Source organism: Argopecten irradians, chromosome 15 (genome assembly GCF_041381155.1).
Source record: "Argopecten irradians isolate NY chromosome 15, Ai_NY, whole genome shotgun sequence".
Taxonomy (NCBI): Eukaryota; Metazoa; Mollusca; class Bivalvia; order Pectinida; family Pectinidae; genus Argopecten; species Argopecten irradians.
Genome location: NC_091148.1, coordinates 32,965,355 through 32,980,582, shown reverse-complemented (window position 1 = coordinate 32,980,582; position 15,228 = coordinate 32,965,355). Strand labels below are relative to the sequence as shown.

The window sequence follows — 15,228 nt, the reverse complement described above, 5'->3', positions numbered from 1 at the left end:
AAGCAAATATTAATCGAGAGTAAGTAAGTATTGTGTCATACTGAACTACAGTACTAGTATCAGTAGGCCAAGTCTAGACCTAGGACAGAGACGTAAACAAGTAAGAAATAGAAAATTCCTTGTTTCTTGATACACTATATTTATTTTATCTAAATAAGCTGTAGAATTCGTCTAAGATTGTATTCAGAGAACATGACCCGAGCGTTTGTCGTAAAGATAGTATGCATGAAATGACTAAAATTTCGCCTTAATCGGTCAATGTATAACAATGCACTCTATTTTATACGCTTACCAAGTTATACCTCCAAATGTTTCAGTCATGTAGGAATTAGTAAACACATCTAAAGTGCGAAATTACATAAATCTTGTATGTTTTAGTCCATGGAAAGTTGACTTTTGTGATTCCCGACAGTAACTTTAGTGCTTTCATAAAGTCAACCAAAGTAACTAATCGTTTTCAGTCAATTTAAGAATCAAATTGGTCTAGATTTTTTATCACTCGTAACTTCACTTTATAACTGGGTTATACTTAGCGTCCTTCTACAGGTAAGATCGTTCAAATCAAGATTTATCCTGTATGCAAATCATGTGTGTGGTGCACTGCTTGTGTATTTTGGGGGACCGTGGTATATTCGAGTTGCAACTCTTTCAATTAGCGTATGGAAAACGTTTCTTGTATTATTGGAGAAACGTTGTCCATTTTATAGTGCTATATTACTGAAGTATACTGTCAAAGACCGAAAGTGTTGTAGCTGGCCCTGATGTCAATTTTTGCTATGTCGGTGCACATTGCGTCCATATATCCATCAAGTGAAAACAGAATAAAGGATATTTTAGATTTTCAAGTCTTTTATGTAAAACATTTAACACAACACGAACTTCAAACTTAACCAAGGTTTTTAATTTCCATGTGTAACCATAAAACAATATAGTACAGAGTTGTAATCTGACGAAGTTAACGATATTTTATAACATTAAGTTGTATTATGACGAACAAATAACAATAAAACCTCAACATTTAACGGCTGCAAAAGCTTTCCAATAAATTAATGAATAATACAAACATAATGAATACTAGAAATAACAAACGTTTTTGGTAAAACTACATCAACGATCATTAACAACTTAATTCATTTACTTAGTAAGAACAAAGTTCAAATTTATCAAATACTAATGATTGTAATATGAACAATATTCTTTTATCGTGTTTTGCGTATAAGAAGTATGATAAACAATTTTCGCATAACAATTTCTTTGTACTCATAACTTCGCAATCCGAGTACACACTTTTTGCCAGTGAACATGGGCATAATCAAGAGTTAGAAGAAAAAGTATTTCGAATGCTAGTGTTATGATAATAAAGAAACATCAGTGTATTTATATAGAACGACTTGTACCTGATCTCTAAGGACCTGATATACTTAACACATGTTCATTTTTTATACGATATCATTGAACTTTCTCCTCTTTGACTCACTGGTGCATGTGTCATAATAAACCTGTCATAAATAGCCTACTTTGCCTGGTCATACATAAATCACAGGTTTACGACGCGCGCGAAAAAAAAAAATACTAAAAATACTGAAAGGTTGTTTACTTAGCCCTGAATCCCATTTCCAGAAAATGGAGTCATTAATTTTAAAATGCTCTGAACACCACAAAAATCTTCCTATCTGAATATTTTTTAGCTTACGTTGAAGACAATTACCTACTGGTCACTATGGTATATGATATGATGGGATTATGGGCGAATTTTATTTCATATCGAAAGTTGAATTACGAGGATTCTTGTAAAAGTCGTTAGTCGGAAAAGTACACGCTACATCCCCAGGTCACGATTCCCTAATGAACACAGACCGAATAAAATCGCCATTTATTCAACGAATGCATCCCTGAAGTGCAGATCCTCAATATAAACTCACTTACTTATAAAAATTACACATAAGTATCCCTTAGCGATCCCTACGCTCCATTTATTGTCATGCAAAACAGATGATCACCGATCTCGGCCATTTTGTGTCTGTCGTCTCCGATTTGTTATAAGCTATATATCTGATTGGTCCACTCGCTCCTAGGACTAAATCAGATAGCTTAAAACAAATCGGAGACGACAGACACAAAATGGCCGAGATCGGTGATCATCTGTTCTGCATGACAATAAATGGAGCGTGGGGATCGCTTAGAGATACTTATGTGCAATTTTTTATAAGTAAGTGAGTTTATATTGAGGATCTGCACTTCAGGGATGCATTCGTTGAATAGATGGCGATTTTATGCGGTCTGTGCTCATTAGGGAATCGTGACCTGGAGATGTAGCGTGTACTTTTTCCGACTAACGATTTTAACACGAATCCTCGTTATTCAACTTTCGATATGAAATAAAATTCGCCCATAATCCCATCATATCATATACCATAGTGACCAGTAAGGAATTGTCTTCAACGTAAGCTAAAAAATATTCAGATCGGATGATTTTTGTGGTGTTCAGAGCATTTTAAAATTAATTACCCCATTTTCTGGAAATGGGATACAGGGCTAAGTAAACAACCTTTCAGTATTTTTAGTATTTTTTTTCGCGCGTCGTAAACCTGTGCATAAATCTATAAAAAAACACATTCCTGATGTGAATACATCAATGCTATCATAGATTTTAGTCTCTGAAAAATGACGCAACATCAGGACCTTTAACTAATTCACGAGCGCTTCTAATAGCTAAGTCAGAAACTCCGATATCCTTAAAACATATAAACCATCCCTCTATCGTTCTCTATGGTTCTCCCACGTTGATTATCACGACCCCGTGATCAGGTACAGTAATTAGAAGTATTTATATCATTATTCCAGTTTGCGCCTCTTTGGTTCACTTGTGTCGGCGTCGGATTGGAAGTCTTCCAGACAAATAAACTGGCTACTCTCATCATTGATTACGTCTTCCTCACCGTCAGAAAACAATGATCGTTCTCCAGGGTAGTCCTGTAAATATTCACGCTGGTTTAAGCCTCATATGAGGTTAACAAACATGATGTGAACTGCCACTAGGTACAGGAACATTTTGGCCTCATCGCCAAATGCAAATCAATGTGAATTGATTCAAGCATAATTTCGTATCAAATATAAAAATAAGTGAACTATTCAGAAAAAAATGTCTGAACGCTCTAAAATTTATATAATTCAAGACATTTTGTGACTTCAACATTTCTGTACTTCGAAATTAATACAAAACAAATTAGCTAAATAGCAGAAGAAATCATTTCTGAAGATACAGTTATACCTATTGTATCATTGCGTTAAAGTACATATATGTAGTTTATTTATGGGTGAGAAAACTAGTTTGACTCTATTGAAGTATATCCATGGTTTTCCACTGAGATAGCGTGAATAAGACAGAAACAATTTAGCCAAGATTTAATTTAGCGTTTAATGAATAATATGACTAACAGGGCGATGGGGAATGAAATGCACTCGGTGCAAAAATAAATGCGCCGACAATAAGTACAGCGTACCTCGATAATCTTTGTTTTTGGAGGTCCTTCGTCGAAACGAACACTTTTTGTATTACCTGCCCTCTCGTTGAAACCTGGAATATATGTCATGTAACCATCAGTACAAGTGTACGTTCATACCTAAGTGTACTGCTATAGTCTCATTAGCAGTTCACCTTTGATAATATGCGTTACTAATAATTATGAAATGGGGACACTTACTGCATTGTATTGTAATGTTTAACAGCCTCACGCCGAATTAAAACATTGACCATCCCTTTATAAATGTATACTTGTTTACAGAAATAAACACAAATCTTATCTCTTACCTTTCAGGATCCCACGAACAGAATCTCTATTCTTGTCTGGCTCTAGATCTGTACAACAATAAATAGTGTGAAAACTTTCAATGTGATATATGATGATAGAAAAACTACAGACGCCAAATGGAATTTTGATGTGGTAAGCGCTGAAAGACAAACTTTTCCGACTTCATGGTACAATAAGGCCATTTTTCTGACTAATTATGATAGAATCATCTTACATTAATTCAATAAAAGCTGTATTGTAAGTTCACACGAACTTGAACTGATAATGACATTAAAGAGCTCTACAAATTTACTTACGGCGGCATAAAGCGGGATAACTCTCGTTAGAATTAGGACCAAAAGAAACCGACAAAATTAATTTACTACCGAAAACAAATGAATGATGAGAAATTACTGCTTTGTAAAAGTGATTTGGTCTGGTATGAATTAGTTTGACGTTTTAGTTTAAACAATATTTTATTTAGATAAACAATTATGATATACATAAACATACACCAATACATACAGCTAGGTTAACATCTTATTAACAGCTACGAGTAATGTGATTTTAAGTTAGTTGTATATTCGCTTCGAAGCAATGCATAAATTATTAGTTGTATCTATAGGAATCAAGTTAATATCTATAATAATTATGGCGTAGTTTTCCTTCTATCGAAAATGCGACCGTTTATTAAAAGAAAAGAAATAAAATTCTTTGAATATAACGGAAACTTTTTTAACGGAAACCTGATAGGAACTAATGATAGGTGTACGGTATAGCTTTGCTGTTACAACCATTGTAAATCCAAGTAACAGATTAAATTTTTCATGAAAATATGGTTGTATTGACAATCTTCTTTTAATTATTTTCGTCGTTTTGATGAATAAGTAGTTTACATATATTGGTATTCCACTAGTTAAAGAGATGCAGATTTATCATAGTTACTTTGGCGCAATCAAACCCTAGCGTAAATGCATTGGTTTTGAATATTTGGATAAGTAAGCGCTATGACTCTGGCGCGCATTCCTAGTAATTTTTATATGATAACGACTATCGATATCAAATCCCAATTTCCATTTGATGTATTCCCGTCAGGAGAGTAGCTAATGATGTGTGTAAAACCTTAATGGTTGCTCATATTATGGAAAGAAAGAAACAAATATACGGCAAGAACTGAAGACCGATTGGAAGATGAACGAATATATGGATGTGTATGCTACTTATTAAGGGAAATATTAATCAAAATAAAACAACACCTTTACCACATAGGCGTTGGTTAAACCAAATGAAGTACTGAACAATATTTTTTATTTCACCATACCTGAGAACCCTGCGTCGATCTGCTTATTTTGACTATCAACTTTCTTTGCCTGGCTTTCGGATGTCATCGCCGATAATCTGGACCTAAACATCGCCGAATATCGACTAAATGGACTTAACCTTTCTGCCTCTGTCTTCGTTTCTCTAGTAGATGACTCGATCACTGATGCATATCTAGAATCACTCGAACGTCTGCTATTCATTGTTTCTTTGTTGTTACCAACTTGTTTCCCCAGAGATTTAGTTTGTTTGGTGTCTGCTCGTCCTGACCGTTCAGTAGAGTGCATGACCATTTCTTTGGTTTCTACGTTATAACTGTATCTAGTCTCCCGTGAATCTGACAAATTTCTTTTATGTCCTTCCAATGAACATCTTGAAGAGGTTCGTCTTCTTTCAGTAATATCCTGAAATGGACTTTGTTTTGAATTGCCACTACTGGAACTCCTTGCGGCAACGTATGCCTCTAGAAGAGCTTTGCCTTCAAATAGAGATCCGGGCTTTTCAGAATTCAGTTTGAACTTTCCAGTAGATTTTCGTGAAGGCTCTTCTGAAGGCATTAGATTAGGGCTATCTTCTTCCACAGGGTCTGAACTTACTGTGGATTCTTTCTTAGACTGCAGCCTGGGTTTTCTGAGAGACAATGACAATCCTGATGTTCTGGGACTAACTTTAGACACACTATCTGTTTCGGTGGTCTCTTTTTCAACATTGCCATTGCCGAAATCTCTGAATGATGAAATCAACATGGAATTATTTGGGCTTCTTCTTGGTTCATGTTTGCCTCCTACAGCATTTGATGAACTCTCAGATTGTGGAGCAACATTAGTTATTTGTTCAGCAGGTGATACAAATTCTACTATAACTTCATCGTTTCCCATCTCTTTTACCACATCTGCAACAGGCGGGTTCAAAACAGTGTTTAGGGCAGCAGCAGCGGTTTGCGTATCATTTTCAGATGACATAATTCGTGATCTGTTCGTAACGGCGGAAGCTTGTGAATCATCATGTGTTTTGCGATTTTCTTCACCGGGTGTTCTGGACGTTCTTAGAGCCACCACTGAATTTGTAGAAACTTCATGTGAACAAATTATGTTTAAGTCAGGACCACTCTGCGCCGAATATGTAATGCTTTCAATCTGTGTCAAACAACCATTTCCAGTAGATGTTTCTATAGCATCAGTGTATGTGTCATGCCTGTTTGCATCTAGAATTATCTGACTGCCCTCATCTTCTATTTCGTCAACTTTCTCATCTACACAGGATTCTTGAACATCCACATCACTGCATTTGTTAACATCTGTAACCTTGCTGCTGTCGGACGTGGAGGTGAACATTGACCTTTCAATCGACAAATTTTCGTTTCTGTTGGGACCTGTGTCTTTTGTACAACCACTGGTGGTATCATTAAAGTCTTTGAAAACCCTGACTGGTAACGTCTGGACTCCCCTGTCCGCCATATCAGTGCTTGCCATGGTACCTGTATTTGCCACCGCTGCCACACGTGTTTGAGTTGCTGCCACGTGACGTGGTGTGCAGACAGTCTGTGTTTGGTGGTTGGCCAGGGCAGGGATATAGGTTTGGGTGTAGGCTGGATGGGTGACTGGCGAGTCTGTTTGTGACGGGACAGATGCAACATTAATTGTCGTCTGACAGGAAACGTCATTGACCTCAAATAGACTAACATCTGTTTGGGTTTCTGTATCACACTTTGGCACTTCAAGTATGGCCTGAAATTACCAGAATCAAGGATATGTTATAGTAAATTTTACCAAAAAGCCACAACAAAAGCCAACATTTTTATATTTTTTCCGGGAACGTGTATTTAGACTGTCATTCTGACCACACTCATATTTCAAGAAAAAGAGTTCGTCATAAAAAAAAAATTATACCGATATACATGTATCTACTTTGCCATCAGACATTTGACAAATTCGAAGTGATCTCTTGCATGTAATAAAAAAATGAAATTGAACACCTAACCACAGACAGGTCCTCTAACTGACCTTTGCCTCCTGTAGACTTGTGGATAACTCTAGGTTGTGTTTAGCCCAGTTAGAGTTGAGCTCTTCTAACTGTTCACAGTTCTTGGAGGTCATTTCAAGGTCACCTTTCAGTTTCTCTATCTCCTTCGCTGTCTCCTTGCTCTGTTAAAAAACACATTTTCCATATCATTATTCACACCAACTGTTTCTTGAAAAAAAACCCATAAACTGCTTGATAACTTTACAGTTCAAATTCAACACTTGGTTACGACCATTGTTATTTTGTTTCTTCTTATTAGTCAAAATACTTGCTTACTTGATCAGACAACAAACTTTTCTATCTAATTTATGACAAGTCAAATATTGTCTTTCAAACTACGTTATTCTTTTTCTCCACTATTTATATGCCTTATGATCCAACATTGAATACATTTTGTCATCAATGGTAAAGCATAAAATGTAAGACGAGGGCATTGTAGTCTAAGTGCTCATTCATGCCAAATTTCATAATGGAATGATCAAGTCTTTGATTTAGAAGAGTGGAAAAGCGTTTTTAGTGGTGAATGAGTTAAATATCGCAATGACCCAAAAAGAAAGAATCATCAGTATACTTACTTGGTTGATTTCTTTTCATTCATTATCATAGAATAGTATTGAACCTTAACCTATGGATATTACCCACCATTATATTGCATTGTTCAACTGCCTATTATTTTTTAAGCCTCATAACTTTGCTATACTGCCTTGGTAATGAAGGTTTATATTATTGACTTCGTAGAATTACTCTTCATGGGACAGTATTGACCTATGGAAATTACTCACCTTTATATTCCATTGTTCTACTGCCTGTTGATGTAGGGATAACTGTATGTCTAGATCTTTGTGAGTGGAGTCTAGTGCCAGTTTCAAAGCCTCACACTTCCCCTCAAGTTCCTCCTTGTCACGATATAAGATCCTTGCCTCGTCGCGGTGAGTTGCTGCATTGGCAAGGTGACGTTCTACCAGCAGGTAGGAATCCTGTAGCTTTGACATAGTCTCCTATAAAACACCAAATCTTGGATGGTTGTATATATTAACAAAGAAAGTTAGCTTTACTTTACTGTTACATATCACCATCTGCAAGATTCTCCTATCCAGTATCCTTGGGTTCTTTTCTTAATCGCCACTACTTTTATCTTCTTTTTCTTTCCTATTGTTTTTTTTATTTAATTGTCTTTTTTTCCATTATTTATTTCTCATTTTTTATTCAGTATATTCTACCATATAATAAGCCATACAATGCAACAGTAGAATACAAAAAACATTTGCTTGGCATATAACTGTGAAATAGCGTCAGAAAAGACTTTTCAGATTTCCAACTTTGATATCCAGGATGCGTTTTTTATATTTAAAATATATTTACTTTGTTCGTTGGATCATTTGTTAAACTTATGATGAATCATTTGTTAAACTTAAGATGAATAGAAGAGCAGAATTACTTGTCTTTTAGACAAGCAATAGAAGGCTAAATGCATTCTGAACTGAATACATATAAGAATGATTTCAGCAATCTCTAGGTATCACCGATAAAAAAACGTAATGGTCATATGAGACTCTTTTGAAACAAAACCAGAATGGGTCAGTAAATACTTAAAAAGGATGCAAAAATGATGCACATCATTTGACTATATATTAAGTGTAAGCTCCAATTAGTTGAGGCCTTCCCACCATAATAGTTGCCAAAAGGAAACAGTAAACTATGTTCTTACAAAGTCAGTAAACTAATAAATCGTGTTTTATTGCCAGCACTGTACACTTCTGATAATATTATACATACATTGCATCTTGATTTCTGTTCCTCAAGCTCTCCTTCCAGGATGTCCACTTTTGTCGTTTGCTGAAGTCAGGATACAGACAAATGAAATTTATGACATTTTTTGGGGCTCTCTATTGAAATTAAGAACAATACCGGGTGGTATTTCTAGTTATATCCAGGGACCTGAAACTAATTGGCGGCTAAACACTACCCAGGCAAAACAAAACGTAAGATAAATCTGTACCCACCATCATCTTCTCTCTTGTATTAAGCATTGTCCCTAGCTAAAGTATACCAAAGCCCCAACAATGGTATATTTGGGCTATAAGTCTACTGACTGAATATTCATGATTACATAATGATATATGCTCATTTTCAGTAAAATGTGACTGGGTAGGATGTCATGCTGGATTTATTAATTACTCTGTATGCTTCAGTGAGATTAGAAACATCTCTGCATAATTACAAGGAACCCAACATTGTAAGAGCTAGTGGTCGAAACAACATGCAGTCCTACATGAGGAATACAAGATTTCTCCCATACTTCACAGGGATATCTCGTGGTTGCTAGGGAAAAGATAACTCTGTCTTACACAGGGGGGTGTAAGACAGCTCACATGCGCTAGACAATTACGTTACGTCATCAATACATGCGGCGTAACTGCGGGGCGCATTGTAGATGACGTCATCAATTTTGACGCATAACGACGTTCCTGCATAATGGAGCAACAAAACAGCTGGAAACAAACAGTAATTTCGTGTTTTTCTACTAAGTATGGGAGAAAAAGAATCAAACATGAGTCTGTCAAGCCTCGGGTTGACCAGCCAAAATCTTTCACTCGGGTTAAGATATCCCTGTCCACTTGACAGACCCATGTAAGATTCTATTAATCTTAAAGCTGGTTATTTTCGTGGATTAAGAAATTCAAAGGAAGGAAATCACTTTTCAATTAGTTGAAATTTCAGAATCTGGTTAGAGCAGTACATTGGTATACATTTTACTTTTTTCAGTGGATAAAATTTCCGTGTGGAAAAAAATATCTCACTAAAACAAAGAAAAATCAGCTCATTGAAAAGTAAAAGCAGTATGGACCAACACCAACCGAACAATTCACTCCTTCCAGCTGATGTGTGATCCTGGCCATGACTAATCTTAGTTCAGAATCAGAACACTCACCCCTTCCAGCTGCTGTGTGATCCTGGCCATGTCTAATCTTAGTTCAGAATCAGAACACTCACCCCTTCCAGCTGCTGTGTGATCCTGGCCATGTCTAATCTTAGTTCAGAATCAGAACACTCACCCCTTCCAGCTGCTGTATGATCCTGGCCATGTCTAATCTTAGTTCAGAATCAGAACACTCACCCCTTCCAGCTGCTGTGTGATCCTGGCCATGTCTAATCTTAGTTCAGAATCAGAACACTCACCCCTTCCAGCTGCTGTGTGATCCTGGCCATGTCTAATCTTAGTTCAGAATCAGAACACTCACCCCTTCCAGCTGCTGTGTGATCCTGGCCATGTCTAATCTTAGTTCAGAATCAGAACACTCACCCCTTCCAGCTGCTGTGTGATCCTGGCCATGTCTAATCTTAGTTCAGAATCAGAACCACTCACCCCTTCCAGCTGCTGTGTGATCCTGGCCATGTCTAATCTTAGTTCAGAATCAGAACACTCACCCCTTCCAGCTGCTGTATGATTCTGGCCATGTCTAATCTTAGTTCAGAATCAGAACACTCACCCCTTCCAGCTGCTGTGTGATCCTGGCCATGTCTAATCTTAGTTCAGAATCAGAACCACTCACCCCTTCCAGCTGCTGTGTGATCCTGGCCATGTCTAATCTTAGTTCAGAATCAGAACACTCACCCCTTCCAGCTGCTGTGTGATCCTGGCCATGTCTAATCTTAGTTCAGAATCAGAACACTCACCCCTTCCAGCTGCTGTGTGATCCTGGCCATGTCTAATCTTAGTTCAGAATCAGAACCACTCACCCCTTCCAGCTGCTGTGTGATCCTGGCCATGTCTAATCTTAGTTCAGAATCAGAACACTCACCCCTTCCAGCTGCTGTGTGATCCTGGCCATGTCTAATCTTAGTTCAGAATCAGAACACTCACCCCTTCCAGCTGCTGTGTGATCCTGGCCATGTCTAATCTTAGTTCAGAATCAGAACACTCACCCCTTCCAGCTGCTGTGTGATCCTGGCCATGTCTAATCTTAGTTCAGAATCAGAACACTCACCCCTTCCAGCTGCTGTGTGATCCTGGCCATGACTAATCTTAGTTCAGAATCAGAACACTCACCCCTTCCAGCTGCTGTGTGATCCTGGCCATGTCTAATCTTAGTTCAGAATCAGAACCACTCACCCCTTCCAGCTGCTGTGTGATCCTGGCCATGTCTAATCTTAGTTCAGAATCAGAACCACTCACCCCTTCCAGCTGCTGTGTGATCCTGGCCATGTCTAATCTTAGTTCAGAATCAGAACACTCACCCCTTCCAGCTGCTGTGTGATCCTGGCCATGTCTAATCTTAGTTCAGAATCAGAACACTCACCCCTTCCAGCTGCTGTGTGATCCTGGCCATGTCTAATCTTAGTTCAGAATCAGAACACTCACCCCTTCCAGCTGCTGTGTGATCCTGGCCATGTCTAATCTTAGTTCAGAATCAGAACACTCACCCCTTCCAGCTGCTGTATGATTCTGGCCATGTCTAATCTTAGTTCAGAATCAGAACACTCACCCCTTCCAGCTGCTGTGTGATCCTGGCCATGTCTAATCTTAGTTCAGAATCAGAACACTCACCCCTTCCAGCTGCTGTGTGATCCTGGCCATGACTAATCTTAGTTCAGAATCAGAACACTCACCCCTTCCAGCTGCTGTGTGATCCTGGCCATGTCTAATCTTAGTTCAGAATCAGAACACTCACCCCTTCCAGCTGCTGTGTGATCCTGGCCATGTCTAATCTTAGTTCAGAATCAGAACACTCACCCCTTCCAGCTGCTGTGTGATCTGGCCATGACTAATCTTAGTTCAGAATCAGAACACTCACCCCTTCCAGCTGCTGTGTGATCCTGGCCATGTCTAATCTTAAGTTCAGAATCAGAACACTCACCCCTTCCAGCTGCTGTGTGATCCTGGCCATGTCTAATCTTAGTTCAGAATCAGAACACTCACCCCTTCCAGCTGCTGTGTGATCCTGGCCATGTCTAATCTTAGTTCAGAATCAGAACACTCACCCCTTCCAGCTGCTGTGTGATCCTGGCCATGTCTAATCTTAGTTCAGAATCAGAACACTCACCACTCACCCCTTCCAGCTGCTGTGTGATCCTGGCCATGACTAATCTTAGTTCAGAATCAGAACACTCACCCTTCCAGCTGCTGTGTGATCCTGGCCATGTCTAATCTTAGTTCAGAATCAGAACACTCACCCCTTCCAGCTGCTGTATGATTCTGGCCATGTCTAATCTTAGTTCAGAATCAGAACACTCACCCCTTCCAGCTGCTGTGTGATCCTGGCCATGTCTAATCTTTGTTCAGAATCAGAACACTCACCCCTTCCAGCTGCTGTGTGATCCTGGCCATGTCTAATCTTAGTTCAGAATCAGAACACTCACCCCTTCCAGCTGCTGTGTGATCCTGGCCATGTCTAATCTTAGTTCAGAATCAGAACACTCACCCCTTCCAGCTGCTGTGGTATCTGGCATGGCTATGTCTAATCTTAGTTCAGAATCAGAACACTCACCCCTTCCAGCTGCTGTGTGATCCTGGCCATGACTAATCTTAGTTCAGAATCAGAACACTCACTCCTTCCAGCTGCTGTGTGATCCTGGCCATGACTAATCTTAGTTCAGAATCAGAACACTCACCCCTTCCAGCTGCTGTGTGATCCTGGCCATGTCTAATCTTAGTTCAGAATCAGAACCACTCACCCCTTCCAGCTGCTGTGTGATCCTGGCCATGACTAATCTTAGTTCAGAATCAGAACACTCACTCCTTCCAGCTGCTGTGTGATCCTGGCCATGTCTAATCTTAGTTCAGAATCAGAACACTCACCCCTTCCAGCTGCTGTGTGATTCCTGGCCATGTCTAATCTTAGTTCAGAATCAGAACACTCACCCCTTCCAGCTGCTGTGTGATCTGGCCATGTCTAATCTTAGTTCAGAATCAGAACACTCACCCCTTCCAGCTGCTGTGTGATCCTGGCCATGTCTAATCTTTGTTCAGAATCAGAACACTCACCCCTTCCAGCTGCTGTGTGATCCTGGCCATGACTAATCTTAGTTCAGAATCAGAACACTCACCCCTTCCAGCTGCTGTGTGATCCTGGCCATGACTAATCTTAGTTCAGAATCAGAACACTCACCCCTTCCAGCTGCTGTGTGATCCTGGCCATGACTAATCTTAGTTCAGAATCAGAACACTCACCCCTTCCAGCTGCTGTGTGATCCTGGCCATGTCTAATCTTAGTTCAGAATCAGAACACTCACCCCTTCCAGCTGCTGTGTGATCCTGGCCATGACTAATCTTAGTTCAGAATCAGAACACTCACCCCTTCCAGCTGCTGTGTGATCCTGGCCATGTCTAATCTTAGTTCAGAATCAGAACACTCACCCCTTCCAGCTGCTGTGTGATCCTGGCCATGACTAATCTCAGTTCAGAATCAGAACACTCACCCCTTCCAGCTGCTGTGTGATCCTGGCCATGTCTAATCTTAGTTCAGAATCAGAACACACTGTTGGCTTGTCCTGCACTTTCTTGTTAGCCTCCAAGAGTCTGGCCTCCAGGCTGGCAATGACCTCTTGGTCTCGACCAATCAGACACTTCTGGTGCTCATTTACATATGTGAGGGTTTGGTTCAATTGAATGGCTTCTTTCACTGTGAATATATAAAAGTGAATATTCTATTAAGTTGAGGAATTTTTAAGAATGCTGCCTTTGAGTCCATACACGGTATACCAGGTACAAATTAAATGTTCACTGAAATTGTTTTTCCCCCTCAAAACAAACACTTCAATGCACACAAAATCAAATCTATGACTAATGTTAAGTTATAACAATATTAAATACATCCTGAAAGTAATTGTGTTCTTACACCATATTTGACTCAAAAAATTCTCTGTATACTTGAAAATGGAGAAATGGAATGTTTCAGGGATCGAGCACGACTTCTACAAAGAATTGAGCGACAGCCACAAATCAATTTGCAAGAGAAATACAGGTAATGAAAAGGTACTTCATGGTATCAGTATTTCAGTCCATATATTCAAGTTATGTGAAATTGAGGCCTTAAAAAGGAAAACAGGGAGGGGTGCATAAAGAGATAGTGCTTATTGGGTAGCATTTGGTATATATATATATTAATGTATAATGATGAAGCATTTTTATTAACTGATTGTTTCGCCTTGTATAAGAAGGTATCTTGTTATTCAATCTGAGCCTAAAACCTCCCACCACAATATTGAAAACACATATCCTCTATATCTGTTTACAGGTCAATCTTTGAATGACAATTGCTCTGTTTCAGGTGTCGCTCAAATAGAAATAGGATCGGTATACATTTCAGGTATGTAAACATATACTGTATAAGGTATCAATAAATCTGTCAAATAGGCAAGGTACACACCTGTCCGACACTGTCAACCTTTGACCTCTCAACTTCTTATTTCAATTTTTCAATCATAGCAGTTTGAACTTTAATATCAAAAGACATGTTTAATCTTCCGTCAGAATTGCCTTCATTTTGTAGCTTCTCCTTTTAGTTATTTCTGGTGGAGCTAGTTCATCATTGACAAGTTTAAAACCTGGAATCACATAGTTGTCATTTGTGTAAAACAATTACCATTTTTTAGATGTACCGGGCTACATTTAATCAAAATCTGATTACCATCTTGAAAAATAACTACCTAAATCTGGTGCAGCTGTTTCAATTAAGCTATACATATGCATGCTATTTATACTTTAGACCATGTTCTGATTGTAAAGACACATAACAATTTGATTTGCAGTCCATCAAATTATATCAAAAGATAAGTATATCAAATACCTGCATGATCATTCAAGATGCACTAAATATTTGGCTACATGTACATGCATCTGTGCATACATCAGATGTACTGATTCTCAAATCTGTGAAACCTTGAATTGTAGTTTTTCCCCTTTTTAAAGGAAGCGTTAGAATGGTTGATTATAAAAATGAAGCTGGTTTATAACATATTTGTTAAGAATTGAGCAGTCCTTGTAAAAGTCTAAACCAGTTTTAAGATTTTTAGGTCACCAGTGACAGATGATGTTATAGAAAGTTGATTGTCATTTTGAGCCTGATGATCCCGAAGCCAGGATTTGAATCCC

The 15,228-nt window shown here is 38.6% G+C and overlaps 2 protein-coding genes across 3 annotated transcripts in view; both read right to left on the bottom strand.

The window, feature by feature from the left end:
• Window positions 1-2,351: 2,351 nt before the first annotated feature.
• Window positions 2,352-9,353, bottom strand: LOC138309307 (uncharacterized). 2 transcript variants are annotated; one of them, XM_069250485.1, is made up of 7 exons: window positions 8,910-9,348; window positions 7,916-8,131; window positions 7,115-7,255; window positions 5,113-6,838; window positions 3,812-3,859; window positions 3,504-3,577; window positions 2,352-2,973 (listed from the first exon to the last, which is right to left on the bottom strand). In XM_069250485.1, exons 2-7 carry the CDS (start codon window positions 8,123-8,125, stop codon window positions 2,836-2,838), a joined length of 2,337 nt encoding a protein of 778 aa, XP_069106586.1. In that variant the 5' UTR covers window positions 8,126-8,131; window positions 8,910-9,348; the 3' UTR covers window positions 2,352-2,835. The 2 variants fall into 2 exon arrangements, with proteins under 2 accessions (XP_069106586.1, XP_069106587.1); XM_069250486.1 differs by lacking the exon at window positions 3,504-3,577 and having other exon boundaries at window positions 8,910-9,353.
• The window catches only part of LOC138308790 (myosin heavy chain, cardiac muscle isoform-like), a 144,618-nt gene continuing 138,065 nt past the window's right edge, over window positions 8,676-15,228 (bottom strand). Inside the window, exons 8-16 of the mRNA XM_069249802.1 lie at window positions 13,554-13,756; window positions 13,058-13,156; window positions 12,495-12,659; window positions 11,930-12,091; window positions 11,185-11,409; window positions 10,812-10,973; window positions 10,438-10,599; window positions 8,910-8,969; window positions 8,676-8,687 (exon numbers count right to left, since the gene is read on the bottom strand). Of these exons, the coding sequence (XP_069105903.1) occupies window positions 8,676-8,687; window positions 8,910-8,969; window positions 10,438-10,599; window positions 10,812-10,973; window positions 11,185-11,409; window positions 11,930-12,091; window positions 12,495-12,659; window positions 13,058-13,156; window positions 13,554-13,756 (1,250 nt within the window). The remainder of the gene's footprint in view (window positions 8,688-8,909; window positions 8,970-10,437; window positions 10,600-10,811; window positions 10,974-11,184; window positions 11,410-11,929; window positions 12,092-12,494; window positions 12,660-13,057; window positions 13,157-13,553; window positions 13,757-15,228) is intronic.

Excerpts from the sequence above, each read along its gene's own strand:
- LOC138309307 (XM_069250485.1), bottom strand. The coding sequence starts at position 8,125 with ATGTCAAAGCTACAGGATTCCTACCTGCTGGTAGAACGTCACCTTGCC. Across the intron at positions 3,860-5,112 it reads GATCGACGCAGGGTTCTCAG|ATCTAGAGCCAGACAAGAAT; the intron begins GTATGGTGAAAT and ends ATTGTTGTACAG. Across the intron at positions 3,578-3,811 it reads TGTTCGTGGGATCCTGAAAG|GTTTCAACGAGAGGGCAGGT; the intron begins GTAAGAGATAAG and ends CATATATTCCAG.